This window comes from Berghia stephanieae, chromosome 4 (assembly GCF_034508935.2).
Source record: "Berghia stephanieae isolate SIO BIC M18660-M18661 chromosome 4, UCSD_Bste_1.3, whole genome shotgun sequence".
Lineage (NCBI taxonomy): Eukaryota > Metazoa > Mollusca > Gastropoda > Nudibranchia > Aeolidiidae > Berghia > Berghia stephanieae.
In genome coordinates this window covers 62,338,775-62,357,126 of record NC_088363.1, presented here as the reverse complement: position 1 = coordinate 62,357,126, position 18,352 = coordinate 62,338,775, and the positions used below count along the sequence as shown (strand labels likewise).

The following is an 18,352-nucleotide window of genomic DNA, read 5'->3' as shown; positions in this document are numbered from 1 at the left end:
GTTTAGGGAGAGCAGACAACACAAGCAGAGGGCTTGGGGTTCAATACATTTATTTCCCACATTCATCTTTTTAAAATAAGTTACACCACACCTACTTTGTAAATCCTTTTCATGCATATTCTCAGGTACAATGTTATCTCTAACATTGTTTATAAACATTTTGTTTAATTTTGCGTATATGGGAAATGTGGGTGATTCCTGTTGACATCAGACATCCTGTTTGATTGATTATCTTTTCCTACATGGAATGCCTAGGAAACGAGATCTAATGGTGCTGCTTCGAATGGGTGTCATTTTTTAATGGTTTGTGTATTTTCTGATAGACTGTTTCTATGTGGATTTGACATTGGTTACTTTAACCCTATCATTGTCAACATTTTTCTGTAAAGAAGACATATTCATTTTATTAACTACTGACTTAAAATTTTACCTCAGTTGAATAAGGCTGTGTACATGCCAGTTATTTATGTGATCACACAACCATAAATATTAAAATTTATTTTGGGGAAAAGTACTGAATATCTCTATGGAGAGTGGACAACGTCGAAATAGAGGGCTGGGTTAAATATTTGAAAAAAAAAGGGACTGAGATGCATATAGTTTGCAATTCAGGTTATCAATTGTTTGCACTCCCTTCCTACGTTTGTTTGGATTTTGAATCCATTATCTTTTCATAATTATGTAATTGCTAGTTCATGCCAAGTTCTTTATTGCATAATGAGTGAAAATTGCTTTTGTCTGATTTATTGGTTTTTTTCATTTTTGTTTAACAGGAGATGAAATCTAATTTGATGGATTATTCTAATTTGACTATGCCTATTAAGACAAAGAGATTGAATGATTATTCATCAGGTGAATTTTTTGATATGCTTCATTACAAGCAAAATAATGTGTTTGAATAGTTGGTATTTAGGGCATGTCTAATTTTTTAAGGGAAACACTATTTCTGTATTTAGGGGTGGGGGAGGGGGTGGAGTGGCGTCGGGTAGGAAGTGATAGAGTTATGGAGATTGCTTTTGTTTTCTGACTTGTTCTTGCATCAGCATGATGCGTCTAATGGGAATATTATTTAGCTGCTGTCTAGAGGGGTATTATTTATTTATTTGTTTTATTAACATTTTGGTATTTGTAACTTGACTGCTATCACTCCTCATACATTGACTTCTGATAGATCTCGCAAACCATCAAACAATTTTTGTTATCATATTGATTTTAATATATGACACAATTCACTTCCAATTGTTATTTTCATTTCTCCAATAGGTATCTCTAACCCATCGTCATCTTCTTCAAGATTACTTAGTAATAATACATTACCAAAGTTACAGAATCCAGACCCTTGTCCATCTGTGCCTCCTCCAACCGGACATTTCATTAGTGGTAATTCAAGAGCACCACAGAATCCTTCATATTCATCACGTTTCAAAGAAGATAATTTTGCTTGGAAAAGGCAACCGGAATCAACTCACAGTGACTCCTTTAGAAAGTATCCCACCTCTCGACATTCAAGCACTGATGGAATCTATAAATCATATAAATCAGATAACAAAGAAAGTATCAACATATCAACATCCGTGAGTGTATATTAATTCTTATGTTCGTTTATTTTTACTTGATTTATAAATAAATAAATAAATAAATATTGAATAAATAAATAAATTCTCTCTATTCATCTCCAAGGGGAAATTTGTCTCTAGGGTCTATTCCAAAGAAAGACTGGAATAACCCAGGCATCAGCTGCAGTGCAGGGTTGCAAAGTGAGCTAGGGCGAGGTGACTTCCTCAAGGCCACACAACAAGGCGGGTAGTCAAACTCTGTACCTTTTTGGTTTGAAGCAAAGACCGTACCGCTGAGCCATGCTGCCCCATATCATTTTTATGTATATGTTCAAACCACAATCATTATTTTTAATAGTGGATGACGTGATGAACAGATAAAATTTCTTATAACACTGAGTGACAAATGGGAAAGTGAAATCATAGTTCCCTCTTTTTTTTTTCAGCTTACTTTTCTCTTTATTTATTGTTTATTTATTTATTTATTTATTTATTTATTTGTTTGTTTGTTTGTTTGTTTATTTGTTATTTATTTTTAAAAAAATTGTTTATTTATTTTATTTATTTATTTATTTATTTATTTTTTAATTAATTAATTAATTAATTTATTTATTCTTCTTTTGATATTTTAAGACTTATTGATTTTTAAATTGACATATTCTGATTTCAGAAAGCTGGTGGTCCCTATGCAAATTTTGGACAAAAACCGAAAAAAGGACAGGACAAATGGAATTATGCAAAAGTATGGATTCAATTTTCAATAAAAGAAAATACTAAGATAATTAATGTTAATAATTTCAATAAATTTATGTTTCTAGCCATTTTTTAAGGGATGCATGCTTGTCAGAGATCAGATCGGTGAAGATTTTCAATCATTACTGCATGGAAAGCAAAAAATGAATGATGTAAAGTAATGAAAGAGAAAAATGAAATGCTTGATTCGAACAGCAAGTCTAAACTATGAGATGAATAATTAATTTCTTTTTAGAATTAGCATATTTCTAAATTTATTGCCATGCCCAATACACTTGAAACTACCTCCTTTGTATATCTCCTACAAATTACAGGAAACTAAATTTCCATTTCAATCAATGGAGGTAGTTGCCTGATCATTCTTGCAGTATCTGTCGCTGCCTATTTCTATTAATTCATTTACATGTGAGATAAGCTGAGCTTTAATTGCAAGGTTTCTTATCCAATGTAGATATGGGAAGTCTCAAATTTGGTTTGGATTTTTCACCAATTGTCACCGAACCAGTCACTGACCTCATTCACTGTTCCTTGACTTTTACTTTTCTACAGACTAGAAATCCAAGATGGCGGCTCATTGATTTCTCAAGGATTTTGTGATCAGATTATTCGAAGTTAACAAATTTTTAGAGGAGAAATTCAGTGAAATTCTTAATATATTTTATCTGTGTGATATAAATTTATAGTTTTAATCATTTTGAAGTGAAAATGTCAACGAATAAGAATAAAAAAGTCAATGGAAAGACTTCTGAAACTGAGGTTGTAAACACCCAAAATGGCGGAAAAAACAAATCATCGAAAAATGTTACTATTGAAGTTGATGAGTGCAAAGTATGTCACCAAGAGTTCAGTGATCCAAACCATGAAATGATTATTTGTGACAGATGTGATTGCTATGTTTGCAGAATTTGTAGTGAAATAACAATAGAACAATATGCCCTCTTGATAGATGATTCCTGCAAGTTTCACTGGTTTTGTGAGGAGTGCGAGCGACCAGCTATGTCAGCAGTCAAAAAAGATAAATTAATAGAACAGAAATGCAATGAAATCCTGGATGATTTTAAAAGGAATGTTCTAGAAGATTTGAAGTCCCAAATTTTAAATCTCAGGGAAGAATTTGATACTTTGAAAAGAGATAAGAGTGTCCCACGAAACCCAACAGCAAATGCCCAACAAAGTTATGCAGAAGAGGTTAGAAAAGACTTAGCTAGCCAAGTGACAGCAGAGAGTGCAAAGGAACTAGCAGAAAGAGATAGGAGGAAGAATAATATTGTCTTTTTCGGTATCCCAGAGAGCAGTGCTGGGAACTAGACCAGCGTATTAGAGATGATAAGACCTTTCTCATCTCGCTTTGTAAAGAAACTTTAGACACTGATGTTGACATATCAACCTGTAAGCGCCTACACTCCAAAGCCCCTGGTACAAGACCTCTTCTGATATCAATTAAGAATGAGGAGCAGGCTTCTGGAGTTCTGAGAAATGGTCGTAAACTCCGCCAATCAGAAATACATAAAAATATTATTTTAAAAAAGGATTACACCCCTTTAGAAAGGGAAGAGATGAGGAAATTGGTAGAGATGAGAGACAAAAAAAGGGAAGAGACAATACAGAAAGGGGGAGAGGAGAAGTGGACAATATGGAGGGGGAAAGTTGTAGATTCCAATCGAAGACAGGGCAGGCCAGCAGACAGAAAGAGAGAGGAGGAGGAAAGAAAATAACCAACGATTTTAGTTCTAATGTACAGAATGTTTTTAACCCCCATCAGACGGACAGTTTTAAGTGCTTGTACAAAAAATTAGACCGTCATCGTACGGACATTTTAAAGTGCTTTTATACAAATTCAGATTCTTTTATCAACAAGAGAGATGAACTTTTATTAACGATTGATGCTGAGAGTGTTGATGTTATAAGTATAACTGAAGTGTTACCTAAAAATCAGCAAAGAGGTAAAATCGAGCCGGTAGAACTTCAGATTCCAGGCTTTGATTGTTTTCACAATATTCAGGATAAAAGTTGTCATCGTGGTGTAGCCATATGGGTTCGTTCAAAGCTAAATGCTCAACCAGTCAAGTTGTCAGACAACTTGTCATCATCCAAAGAATCCGTTTGGTGTGAAATAACACTTAGAGACAATGATAGGATGTTAGTTGGCTCGGTTTATCGTTCACCGAATAGCTCTTTTGAAAACAATGATAAGATTAATGAACTTTTAGTTAAAATGACAGAAGGCAAATCACATGTTCTAGTTACGGGAGATTTTAACTTTCCTGAAGTAGACTGGGCAAACGAGTTATTCCCCAAGGACTCAGATCACTCTGCTTCTAAATTCATGGAAGCTGTCAGGGATTCATTCTTAACACAGCACGTTAAGCAACCAACTCACTACCGTTCAGAGCAAACCCCAAATATTTTGGACCTGGTTTTTACAAATGAACATTCAATGATTGACTCAATAAGACATGAGGCTCCACTAGGCAAGAGTCACCACCAGGTTTTATATTTTGACTTTAGATGTTACACAAAGAAATGTTACTCGAACGAACCCCGCTACTGTTTCGATAAAGGCGACTACAAACAGCTTTCTGAATTAGTCTCAGCTGCAGACCTAACACAAAAAATAATAAACCTGTCTGTACTCGATGCATGGACTATTATCAAATCTGAAGTTATGTCTGCAGTGGACATCAGCGTACCAAAAGTTAAAAGTAGTTCAGACAGAACTTCACCTCGGTGGATCAATCCTACAGTCTTGGCAAAACTCAAGAAAAAGAAGCAAGCTTACAAAAAGTACTTAGAAACTAGAGAGGGTGCAGACTATATTAATTACACGAGGGCCAGAAATCAAGCCAAAAGCTCATGCAGAATTGCTGTAAAGGACTATGAGAGATCTATTTCTCGTATGGCTAAAGTGAACCCGAAAAAGTTTTTTGCATATGCTAGAACAAAAACGAAGACTAAAGACGGTATTGCGGATTTGTTTGATGATCATAAGACAGCCTCATCTAACATTGACAAAGCCAATATTCTTAACAAGTTCTTTAGCAGTGTATTCACCAACGAGGATCTTACTAATATACCTACATGTGAAAGAAAAAGTGTAAACAACATACTATCAGATATAGAATTCGACAAAGACACTGTAAAGAAGAAACTAGACAAACTCAATATGAACAAGTCCCCAGGACCTGACATGTTCCACCCCCGCGTATTATGTCAGTTGTCAGAAGAACTCTCCGAACCATTAGCATTACTGTTCCAAAAATCACTTGACTCAGGAACTCTTTCACCCGATTGGAAAGAAGCACAAGTTACACCGTTATTCAAGAAAGGAGACAAGAGTAATCCGGGCAATTATCGACCAGTTAGCCTCACCTCAGTGGTTTGCAAAATAATGGAGAGCATTATTAGAGACTATGTCATAACTCACCTAAAGAACAACAAGTTACTGTCTGAATGCCAACATGGCTTTGTTTCTGGCAGGTCATGTTCAACTAACCTCCTAAAGACTTTAAATGATTGGACAGAGTTTCTCGACCAAGGATCTTCGGTTGACGCAATCTACTTAGATTTTGCTAAAGCTTTTGATTCTGTTCCCCATCAAAGACTCTTAAACAAACTGGAAGCTCATGGTGTTCAAGGAAATACTCTAAGCTGGATTAAGCATTTTCTAGTAGGCAGGAAACAGAGAGTTAGCGTGCAAGGCACAGTGTCAAATTGGACAGAAGTTCTTAGTGGAGTGCCACAAGGCAGCGTCTTAGGTCCAACTCTTTTCGTAATCTTCATTAATGATTTACCAAGTATTTTGTCTAGCTCATGTTCAATGTATGCCGATGATACTAAAGTATACAGAAAGGTAAACAATCTAGAAAATAGAGACAGTCTTCAGTTAGATATTGACAATCTAGTCAACTGGGCAGACGATTGGCAACTGAAGTTCAACGCTGGAAAATGCACAGTGCTACATCTTGGAACGAAAAACAAAATCTTTCACTACGATATGAGACAGCATCACTGTAGCGACAGAACAGCTCTGAATAAGTCAAAACTTGAGAAAGATTTGGGAGTACATGTTGATACTAAATTAAAATTCTCAAAGCATATAGAAACACAAGTTAATAAGGCAAACAGAATCCTTGGACTCATCAGAAGATCTTTTACCTATTTAGATGCAGCAACTATGAAAATACTATTTACTGCATTAGTCAGACCCCATCTCGAGTTCAGCAACTCAGTATGGTCACCACAATTTGAGAAAGATAAGAAACTTATTGAAGGCGTGCTTCGCAGAGCAACAAAAGTAATTCCTGGGTTGAAAGATAAGCAATATGAGGATAGACTGAAACGTATTGAAATTCCAAGCATGACATACAGACGAGTACGAGGTGATATGATTGAAACATACAAGTTTACACACAGTTTGTATCAAGTCGAGAGTAAACTTTTCGTGTTTGCAAACAATGGAACCAGAGGTCATAATTACAAGCTGCATAAACCAAGGTGTAACACATCGCTTAGGCAACACTACTTTAATCAACGTGTGATCGACCGCTGGAACAGTCTCCCTGAAACGGTGACCAATGCTCCAAGTGTCAACGCCTTCAAAAATAGCTTAGATAGCGACTTAGCAGATTACATGTTTAGCATAGTTGAACCGCCCATTAAGATCCCATCAAAGGGTTAGACGTATATACAGGTCAAAAGATCTGTTAGGGTTAGGGCCTTCAATTTATCAAAAAGTTTATATATTATAGATACAGGTCAAAAGATCTGTTAGGGCTTTTTATTGACTTTTATCTCGATGAACTGAATGCCAAGATCAGCAAAGGCACAAAACGCCTAATACGCTGGAAACTATACTAAAAGTTCGATTGACCCATTCTTGAAAAAAAAAAAGAAAAGAAAAAGGAAAAGATTGAATTTGCTGTTATATAGAAGTTTATTTCATACTTATAGAACTTTACATCACAGTTATTTTCTAATGAGATGATGAGTTAAAATTATTATGAAATATATTACAATAAGAGAATGCATTTTTATCATTTTAAAAATTATAATTAATTGGTAATTTAGAAATTGGATTTGAAAATAAAAAAGATATTCCTAGTTATATAACCTCATTCATGTTTCCAAAGGAAACAGCTAGGAGTGAAGATGAAGGTGACGAATCTATCAGACAGACCCCTTTTAGGACAGCGAGAGAACAATTTGTAAGTCAAAATTATGAAAATTCCAAAGAATGTAAAGGTTTGTTATTGTTGTGACACTTAGGCACCTTTTAGTGTTTGTGATCAGTCAATTGTTTACCATACTTTTATCCTTTCTAATTTTGATTTTTGCCTTCTGTCATAACACTTTTGTTGGTAACAAGTAAAAAAGAGAGAAAAAAAAATTCAAGAATTTCCCAGGAGATTTTAAACAGTGGCCATGAAAACTTATACGACTCATATAACTCATCAGAATAGCGAATGTCATTTTTTCTTGAAATAAGACATGAGGAACATGGCACTTTGTACTTTTAAAATCTTAAATAAGATAGCTCATCCCTGCCACGATGACCCCTTAATACAATAAATTAAATATAGCATTACAAATATTAATATTCCCAAAGTATGAGAGCAATTTCACATGTAACTGTTGCAGCAATCAGGGCAGTTATACTTATTTCAAAAACAAAGTTTTGATGACAGAGACTTCACTTTATGAGGAAATGATTGAGAATTTGATTCTTTGTTTGAAACCATTGTTTTTATTCTTAGGTGACAAAACTTTGTTTTTAATGATGCTAAAGTATTGTGACTGACGCAACTCAGAGAAAACAAAAAATCCAGATATCTCTCAGGAAAGACAATGAATGGAATTTTAAATAATTCATGCATTGAATCATTGGTAATGAACATTTAATCTATACGAGGACTGTCTGGATATGATCCTTTGACCTCCCATGGTGGGCATGAGGTCACTTGCTGTGTCTTCTATCCCCTTATATCTGTCTTCCAAGTCTTTTTTTTTGAAATGGGATTGATTTGTTTTTTTCCTGGCCCTTGCTGGAGTCTTTAGCTGAGAGGGAAACAGTCAAATGTTTAATATTAGTTTTGGGAGGTGATATTTTTTCCTTTTAAATCATCTCTTTTTTATGTAGTGTTAGTCATGTTTTCTGTTTTGGATGTATTTTGTAATCATTTGCATGTGTTCCTCTCAGAGACTTTTAGGTGACCTCAAATTAAGTACACTGATAGTGTGCTCTTGGAATCTACATATGTTCCCTATTTGAACCTGTCTTCTTTGTCTTTTTCTTGGTTACCTTTACTTGTATTTCTAGAAGTTGTTCACGAACCCATTTTTTCCCCTTTTTACTGGTGCTGAAATGATCTAATTGTGTCGCAGAAGTCGTAAAATACTAAAAAAAAAACAAAAAAAAAAACATATTCGAGGAATGTAGGCAATGTTTGGTGATATATTAATATATACAATATTATAAGTATTGTGCCAAATCTTATTTTTAGACTATAGGCAATTTGTGGGCTCTTTCTTTTATATATTTTTTTTAGTTAACAGTTTATTAAATCTTTTTATTTTCATATTATCTTTATTATTTGATACAAACATATCAAAGAGATTATTACATAAAACTGACTTTTAAATATTTTTCAGATTATAAATCAACAGAAGAAACATGGAAGTGGCAATGATAGACATCAAGTAACAGGGTCAAACTATGGTTCTGTGAAAAAGTCTCTTGGGACAAGGTATCAAATGAGCTATGAAAATGGTTGAACAAATGATAGAGAAAATAATGACAATCATAATAACAAAACAATTAATGATGATGACTGTGCCACTACCACTACTGCTGCTACTGCAACTACTACCTCAAAAAATATGACTACTACTGTTATAACGACTAGTACTCCTACTGCTCCTATACTACTACTAAAAAATTAAAAAAAAAAAAATTGAGCTTTTATATAGCGCAATATCCACTAAACGTGCTCAAAGCACTTTACAAGGGGTTCCTGGCCAACAGCAACACTTAACAAGTAGGACGGGACATGACGCCTGTTAGGCGATATTATAATTTTTTCGGACAGAGACAACGCTGTAACGGCCAGGTATTCATTTTATACCTGAGTATAGTGAGAGAATGTGAGTAAAGAGCCTTTTCCAAGGACTCAACTATGTGCAGAGTGAGACTCGAACCCAGGACCTTCCGATCCGAAAGCGAGTGTCATACTACAAGACCACATAGCCGCACTGCTACTACTATTAATACTAGTAATGGTAATAGTAAAAAAAAGATAACAGTGCAGTGATTTCATGATTCCCCACTTTTCTGATTCAATCTAATTTGTCTTATCTAATCTCTCATTCTTTGAACAAGATCCTCTTGATATCTTATTGTATATTATATCACCCTTTTTTCTTCTTTTCTTTTTTTTTTTTTTTTGACACCTACTTGACTCAAAAAAGGGAGAGATGATAGACAATTATCCGAACAATTATCTTTAGATGGTTGATTTATCTTCAATGCTGTATTTATGGTTTACCTATTAAAGTAACAATACAATCCTTGATACACATGAGAGTGCATGGAGTAGTGATCAGGGACTGTCACTTTTGTTTGTACAGCAGATTTATAAAGCTGCTAATGTGTAGATAAGAGTAGATACCTCTCTTGAGGAATGCCTCTTTTAAAATTTTCTCATTACTGAATTGGTTGACATGAAAATTGATATCTCCTACTCACATTTTTGTTTTGTTTTAGAAATACATGAAAAAAAAAACACGGGTCAGTCTTGTCACACTGCGACATATAGGAAAAATGGATTTTAAAAAATTAGCATGAAAAGCATTTTACAGTGTACATGGATAGACATAAGGCAAATATTTATTCATCAATTTTGAAGAATCTCTCCATTTTAATGCAAACAGTAAGATTGACTTAAGAATGGTCTTAATATCGGTTTCAAAGTTGAAGATTAATATAAAAGCTTTCAGAAAAGTAAACCCAAAATGATGGATTTATCTGTATGCCTGTTTCAATTGAATGCTTCCCGCTTTTTCTCAAGACTGAGCACTTACACCAGAAATAAGGGACACATTATTAATTGGAACGGATCAATTTTTCTTCCCCAATTGAAAATCATTATTGCCATTATTGTCATTTTCTTTATCATGGTTGTGATTTTCTTTTTTTAAGGCGAGGGCTAGCAAACAAGTTTGTGCCACCAGTGCTTGGGCAAGATTCAGATGAGTATGAACCATTTATTTTTTTTCATTATTCTTTAAACACTTTGTGATATGCACTTTTCACAATTTAGAATTCATAATGCTACACTAAACGAAACCAAAAAATTAGGAGAATACTCTATCAAGGTAGATTCATTCATTAGTAGTGGTCTCAAGATGGAGAAAAACAAATATTTTTGGTAATGAGCAAGATTATCATGCCTCCAAAATGACCTCCAAAATGATTATTCTTTGGGGCTAGGTGTCCATATTCTACAAATCACTTCTGGGTGTGGTCTTCTGACCTTCCATGGTGGGCAGACGGTCACTTGCTGTGTCTTCTACCCCTCTTTATCCATTTTCAAAGTTGCTTTCCGTCTTTGCCTAGGAATGGGATTGCTTGATTTTCCCCAGAGTCAGAGTGTAGCCATCGTAAACTTATAGCCTGACACTGACCAAAAAATGACGTCAAAAGACAAGTCTTTGGCCACAAAAGAAAACAAATCATGAATTGTATTCAATAGTACAACCAATTAAATAGCTTGTTTCCTTGATTTCTACTAACGACAACTCACCAGATGCTACACAATCCTAAAAAATGACGTCAAACTATAAGTCTTAGAGGGTTCTAGTGTCAGGCTATAAGTTAACAATGGCTACGGTCAGAGTCCTTGGCTTGGAGGGAAACAGTTCAATGTATAGTTATGGTTTAAGGGAGATTGCATTTTTTTCTCACAGTTCGTTTTTCTGTTACGTACTGATAGATTATTTTTGTTTTGAATATATACAATGGTGAGTGTATTCCTCTTAATGGGATCCTGTGCTTGCATCTGGAAGACTTTTAGGTGATCTAAAACTAAGTACATTGGTAAAGTCCTCTTGGAATCTACATCTGTTCCCAATTTGAACCAATCCCCTTTTATCTTACTTTTCCTTTGGGTACTTTAATTTTAATTCCAGATTTATTTGACTATCCCATTTTCTTCATTTTTTACTGGCGCTGATATGACCTTAAGTTTAAAGCCCTTAAAAAACCCCAACCCCCCCCCCCCCCCAAAAAAAAAAAAAAAAAAAAAACAACAAAAAAACCCAACCTAACAACAAACTACAAATCACTTTTTAAGTTGAGTTCTTTCCAATACATACAATAGAGTCAAATATTACAATATTAATCCAATCCCGCTTAACGCATGTTTATTAATTTGAATATCAAACATTGTTTAAACTTTTATAATTACCGACTTATCGTAGTGTCTTATGATTGGAAATCAAAATTCGTTACTTGGGAGAGGGAATTATTATTAATAGAAATTTATCACAAAATTATAATGAATTGGAATAATTAGGATCTGTCTATTTGAAAGTATTCTTAAAAAATTTATCTAAAATTATGAAATTATGGATACTTAGTTACATTGTTTATTTTTATGAACGCCTTGAAAAGATATCATTATCAGAAATAGCATCACTTATACTATAGTTAAATCTAATGAACCACTTGAAGAGGAAGATCAGTTACCATGCTATAACAGCAGAACCTAACCAACTAAGTGGAAGACATGATAAGATGAAAGGCATGATCAAAGATGATTGAGCTCATCAGAAATGATGTAAGAACAGATAGAAATTTGATAATAAAAAATAATGTTTTAAAAGTTATTGTAGGACCAAGTTTGCCATATTTTGGAAGTTTTGCAATATTAAATAGGCACTTCATTTGCAGTTAAAGATTGAAGGGCAAATGGCATGATGGAGAGGTATATAATTGTTTTCTTATCTAATATGGCTGTAGCAGGGTCTACTCCTATTCTTCCAGCGTTCATATGCTTTATCTCACTATTTTATACTTTAAAAAAATATTTCATAGCAATTGTTATTGTAAATCTCATGAAGTATTAAGAAATTTCAAGAATTTTCGGGGTTGGTTTCATGAAAATTCTCTGGTTTGGGTTGTCAGATATGCTAGGGTGTTACCAGCAGATAAGAGTAAGAATTATTTTCACCATGAGCCAATAAAAAGGAACAAAGCCATTAGTAACAGAAAAACAAAAACAAAAAACCAATGAAGGAATGGACTTAAATCGTGGACGTATATGGTAAATTTGGTCTCAATTGTAACAAACTGAGGAAACAACAATGTTTAGAGAGCAAACCATGATTTTGATACAAAAAGATTTGAAGATGAAGCAAAAAAAAAGAAGGAATTTAGAACAGTTTGATACAAAATGACAGATACCAATAGGGAAAGGAAATAGAATACAGACATAGACAAAAGTATGGGATTGTCAAAAGATTGCAAAATAGGGAAGATGAAATCTTTATTTTATGAGTTCTGAATGAAATGAGAAAAAAAAAATTTAAGTTCATTCTCAATTATGTTTTACCGTGTCTCTTCCCCCTTGGAATCAGATAATGGATCAAGGTTCACCAATCACCTGGACTGACATTGCAGGCTTAGATTTTGCTAAAAAGACCATTCAGGAAATTGTTGTGTGGCCCATGTTGAGACCGTAAGTTATTTCAAGCAGACAATAATTACCTCTTTGTCATACATCATTATCATTGTTACTTTAGTCAGAGACAATCATTTCATGCTCTGAATATGAATATTAAGTCTCGGTTTTAGTTTTTTTTTGCATTTATATTTTCCTTAATTCGGGCAGGTTAAGAATTGAGTCCAGTTAACATAAGTTAATACTTTTCTTATTTTTACTTTTACTTTTGGGCCTTTTCAGCAGCCAATAATAATTAAATTTGGAATCAAAGGGGTATATTTTCAAAGTTTAAAAAATTAGATCCTACTAATTTTCTTTACAATTTCACTGCAGCGATATTTTTACAGGTTTACGAGGTCCTCCTAAAGGATTACTATTGTTTGGACCCCCAGGAACAGGGAAAACTCTTATTGGTAATTCCTTACAATGTACAATGACACAAACTAATCCACGGAGCAGACTGCCATTAATACCCATAAAATCTATAAAAAACAGTTGGTTAAAGGTCAATTATTTAGTCCTCTAATTCAGCAAAAGTATAGTAAAGAAGAGAATGATCCTTTACTTCAAAAAGAATCATCTTTTTCATCAAAATAGCAAAGTTGAAATTATATTATATGTTAAAATAATTCTTGTACTTTTGTTACCAGTAATTTATATTTTTTAAATCTAAACAATAAAAGGTAATCTCTCATGGAACTTTGTCATGACAAAAATGTTATTAGAATACCATAACAAGTGACTCTTCAAGTACTTTTTGGATGTAGTTACATCTTTGAAATACATACTACTTACCATTATTATTTCACAGGTAAATGTATTGCCAGCCAGTCAAAATCAACATTTTTCTGTATATCAGCTTCAAGTTTGACATCCAAATGGGTAAGAAGTATAAAAGTGTGAGTTTTTGCGGGTACAAATGAGGATGATTTCCACAGAGGTGTAAGAAAATGTTAAGAAAATATTGTTAAGCTTTTTCTATGATGTATTTCTTTGTAGATATTAGTTTCCCTCAACTAAAAGAAAAATATTTTTTTTTTCAAGTATACATTCTCTTATGGTTAAGAAAATGTCTATTTTTCTCTCTCAGACTTTAATATTTTTGTTGGAGGTAATCAGATGCCAAACAGTGATGATAAAGTTAAAATAACCAGAATTGGTGAGATAATAATTTTCGTTAACTCAAGAAATTCTATCCATTGTCTTTGGTGAAACACTAACTTAACCCAAGTTTCATATTTTTTTTTACTACAAACTCAATTTTTCACATCGGCATAATATGGTTTTGAGATCCTGGATCACATATTTGACCCTACATATCAAACTGGTAATTAAAGCGATGCCAAAAAGTGAATTTAAATTATGGATAACAAGAAATATGAAATTTTGGGTTTATGCCTATTGTGAAACCATATACTTCACAACAAAACTCGGAAACTTAAATCAAAGTTTGTTATTTTTGACAATAAATTTGATTTCCAGCATCAATATCACCCTAACATAATACTGGTGGGATCCAATAGTTGTTTGCCTTTCTGCAAAAATGGATACAAAACTCCCATTTTATGCACATTCATCATTTCCATTTTTATCTGCATCTTGTCTAGAAAACTTTATATTGAATCGTGTGCTTTTCCAGGTAGGGGAAGGTGAGAAGATGGTAAGGGCTCTATTTGCTGTGGCAAGATGTAGTCAGCCTGCAGTTGTCTTCATTGATGAAGTGGATTCATTATTGTCTCAACGATCTGACTCTGAGCATGAATCGTCTAGAAGAATCAAAACTGAATTTCTGGTGCAACTGGTAATTGTTTATTATTTTTCTTTTACCATTCTTGCATTGTTGGGACCAATTTTAGCTGCTAATTTAGTTGCTATTGAAATTTTTTAAACAGTAATAAATTATATATGATTTATCATATTGACATAAATTATTGTCATGATAATTTCACATCAATAATAATTCAAAATTTAAGCATTTATTCAATAATTCTATGTTCATGCTGAAATATTTTGTGAATAGTTTATGATGCTTATTACTCCTTTCAGGATGGAGCCTCAACAGCGTCTGATGAGAGATTACTTGTGATTGGTGCAACCAACCGTCCACAAGAGATAGACGAAGCTGCCAGGCGGCGATTTGTAAAGAGGCTTTTGATACCTTTGCCTGAGAAGGTAGCCAGGAGGCAAATCATTATCAACCTTGTGTCACAACAGAGATGTGATCTGAGTGATTCTGACCTAGACTACATTTGCTCCAAAACCGATGGTAAGAGTAAGATTAGATCAGGGTCCTCTTAGGTATTTCATACCCTAGACAAATTCAATCCAGTTCTGAGAATCAATTCTATTTGTAACAGAATATTCCTGACCGTTTACAAAAAACACTAAGTTATGGATAACAATCGTAATCCACTACAAAGAACCAGAAGTCCTATGATTAAGGTGTCAGAATTGAGCAGTGGATTAGCTCCTGCCCAGAATTCTCCAACTAAAAGATTTGTTTAGCCATAAGAGTATTAGATGATCAACATGCAGTTATGTATAATTGTGCTTAAAAAACCCCCAGAAAATTGGTAGAAATAAGATTTTGAGTCCACGCCAAATAGGTTGACTTCATTTACCTTACTTACAGGTAGTTACAGTAAGATATCTGTGTGACATCAAACATTTAGTCTTAAATGCGATTGCAGTGATGCCAAAACTCCGGTTTCACCTGAAAAAACTCCGGTCTGGAGCAAAAAATTCCGGGCTCCGGGCAACTTCCGTCAAATTCCGGTGAGGTCAATTTGTTCCAAGGATACCCCCCCTTTCCATCCAACCACCACATCATCATCATTGCCCTAGTATTACAACCATTATTACTACCACTACTACTGCAACCACCACCACATCATCATCACTACCACTACTACCACAATCACCACCACCACATCATCATCAGTATCACAACTACTACTGCAACCACCACCACCACATCATCATTACTACCACTACTATAACTACCATCACCATTACAACCACCACCACCACATCATAATTACTACCACTACCATAACTACCATCACCATTACAACCACCACCACCACATCATCATCACTACCACTACCATAACTACCATCACCATTACAACCACCACCACCATATCATCATTACTACCACTACCATAACTACCATCACCATTACAACCGACCACCACTACCTCTACAACCACCACCACCATATCATCATCACTACCACTACTACTACATCCACGACACCACATTACCACTACCACTACTACTACACCACCACCACCACATCATCATCACTGCAACTACCACTACAACTACCACTACCACATCATCATTACCACTACTACTACAACCATCACCACCACCACTACTACTACAACCACCACACATCATTACCACTACTACTACAACCACCACACCACATCATCACTAACCACTACTACTACACTACTACTACCACCTAACACCACATCTCATCTACACACCACCACTAACTACACACACCTCACATACACATCACCTTCACATTACCACTACTACTACAACTACCACCACCACATCATCACTACCACTACTACTACAACCACCTCCACCATATCGTCATTACCACTACTACTACAACTACCACCACCACATCATCACTACTACTACGCCTACTACAACCACCACCACCACTACATCATCATTACCATTATTACTACAACTACTACCACCACCACATCATCACTACCACTACTACTGCAACCACCACCACCACATCATCATCACTGCAACTACCACTACTACTACAACCACCACTACCACATCATCATCACTACCACAACTACTACAACCACCACATCATCACTACCACTACTACTACAACCACCACCACCACCACATCATCATCATTACCACTACTACTACAACTACCATCACCACATCATCCACACTACCTCTAATACTACTACAACCACCACCACATCATCATCATCACTACTACTACTACAACCCCCACTACCACATCATCATCACTACCATTTGTACTACAACCATCATGACCACCACATCATCATCACTACCACCACCACTACAACCACCACCACATAATCATCACTACCACTACTACTACAAGCACCACCACCACCTCATCTTCATCACTACCTCCACTACTACTACTACAACCACCACCACCACCACGTCATCATCACTACCGCAGCTACTACAACCACCACAACCACATCGTCATCACTACCACTACTACTGCTACAACTATACTACTACTGCTACAACCACGACTACTACTACTACTTTTTCTCATGTGCGGAAATTCCTCTTTCGGCGTTGAAATTCCTACGAGTGGTGTCTGAAACTCCTGTGAACCAAATTTAAAGTTGGCGTCTCTGCGATTGGCACTATTTTTCTTATTTTTTGCCTTCAGGTTATTCTGGTGCAGATATGAGTAATCTGTGCCGTGAAGCAGCCCTGGGTCCTATTCGAAGTATCCCCTTGGACCAAATGGAAACCATTACTTCAGACCAGGTGACTAAATGCATCTCTTCAAGACTGATTAGAATGTCCAGTATCGATATTTCATCTGAATTTGATTGTTACGTGAAGTTGACTCAATTTTGAGTATTTGTAATCGAGGGCGGAGAGAGTTATTGAATGTGATAGCCATTGTTGGTGTTTGAGCTGAAGAATTTTGATATCTTCGTTTGAAGGTGTTTAAATCTGTTGTGTTCACACATGATTCTGGAAGAGCGTTCTGAATATTTGAAGATGTTTGAGTTTGCAGATTGGGGTTTTAGGTATTTGAGTCGGTTTTTATTTGAGTGTGTGAATTTCGTTTTATGTCTAGTTGTTCTGGTGAGATGGCCATCAATCATTGTTTTCTAGAGTTCAAGGAATATTAGGACCCCATGGAGTCTGAATTTATCCCGATTTCTGTTGCCTTAAACAGATTACGATGATTGCTTTTTACCATTTTGATAGGCCGCTAATTGCAAAGAACTTTCCATCAGATTTAACAGACCCAGTTACCCATTGTAGCTTTGACAGAAAGGTTAGAAAAATCCTCAACTGAACTTGGGACCGATGCTGGTTCCATTGTTTGTGAGGTGAGTGCTCTACAGATTGAGCCCGTGAGCCAGACCACCAGAATATAAGGCATAATATTTCAGCTCAGTTCTTACATGAATACTTCATTTTCTGTAGACTTCCATTTATCTTTTTGCAATATGAATCAGACAATGAAGCTGTATTGCAAATGAAGTTACCCAATGTTGAGTACGTTTTTTTTTTGTGCAGTGATGATGTGCAAATATAATAGTTT

The 18,352-nt window shown here is 35.0% G+C and overlaps 1 protein-coding gene across 1 annotated transcript in view; it reads left to right on the top strand.

Moving 5' to 3' along the window:
* The window catches only part of LOC144971821 (fidgetin-like protein 1), a 32,071-nt gene that overhangs the window by 10,985 nt on the left and 2,734 nt on the right, over window positions 1-18,352 (top strand). The window contains exons 6-19 of the mRNA XM_078912897.1: window positions 774-852; window positions 1,264-1,574; window positions 2,227-2,298; window positions 7,439-7,513; window positions 8,958-9,052; window positions 10,504-10,557; window positions 10,625-10,679; window positions 12,119-12,142; window positions 12,942-13,042; window positions 13,361-13,440; window positions 13,839-13,909; window positions 14,667-14,828; window positions 15,074-15,293; window positions 17,459-17,559. Coding sequence (XP_078769023.1) covers window positions 774-852; window positions 1,264-1,574; window positions 2,227-2,298; window positions 7,439-7,513; window positions 8,958-9,052; window positions 10,504-10,557; window positions 10,625-10,679; window positions 12,119-12,142; window positions 12,942-13,042; window positions 13,361-13,440; window positions 13,839-13,909; window positions 14,667-14,828; window positions 15,074-15,293; window positions 17,459-17,559 — 1,500 coding nt within the window. The remainder of the gene's footprint in view (window positions 1-773; window positions 853-1,263; window positions 1,575-2,226; window positions 2,299-7,438; window positions 7,514-8,957; window positions 9,053-10,503; window positions 10,558-10,624; window positions 10,680-12,118; window positions 12,143-12,941; window positions 13,043-13,360; window positions 13,441-13,838; window positions 13,910-14,666; window positions 14,829-15,073; window positions 15,294-17,458; window positions 17,560-18,352) is intronic.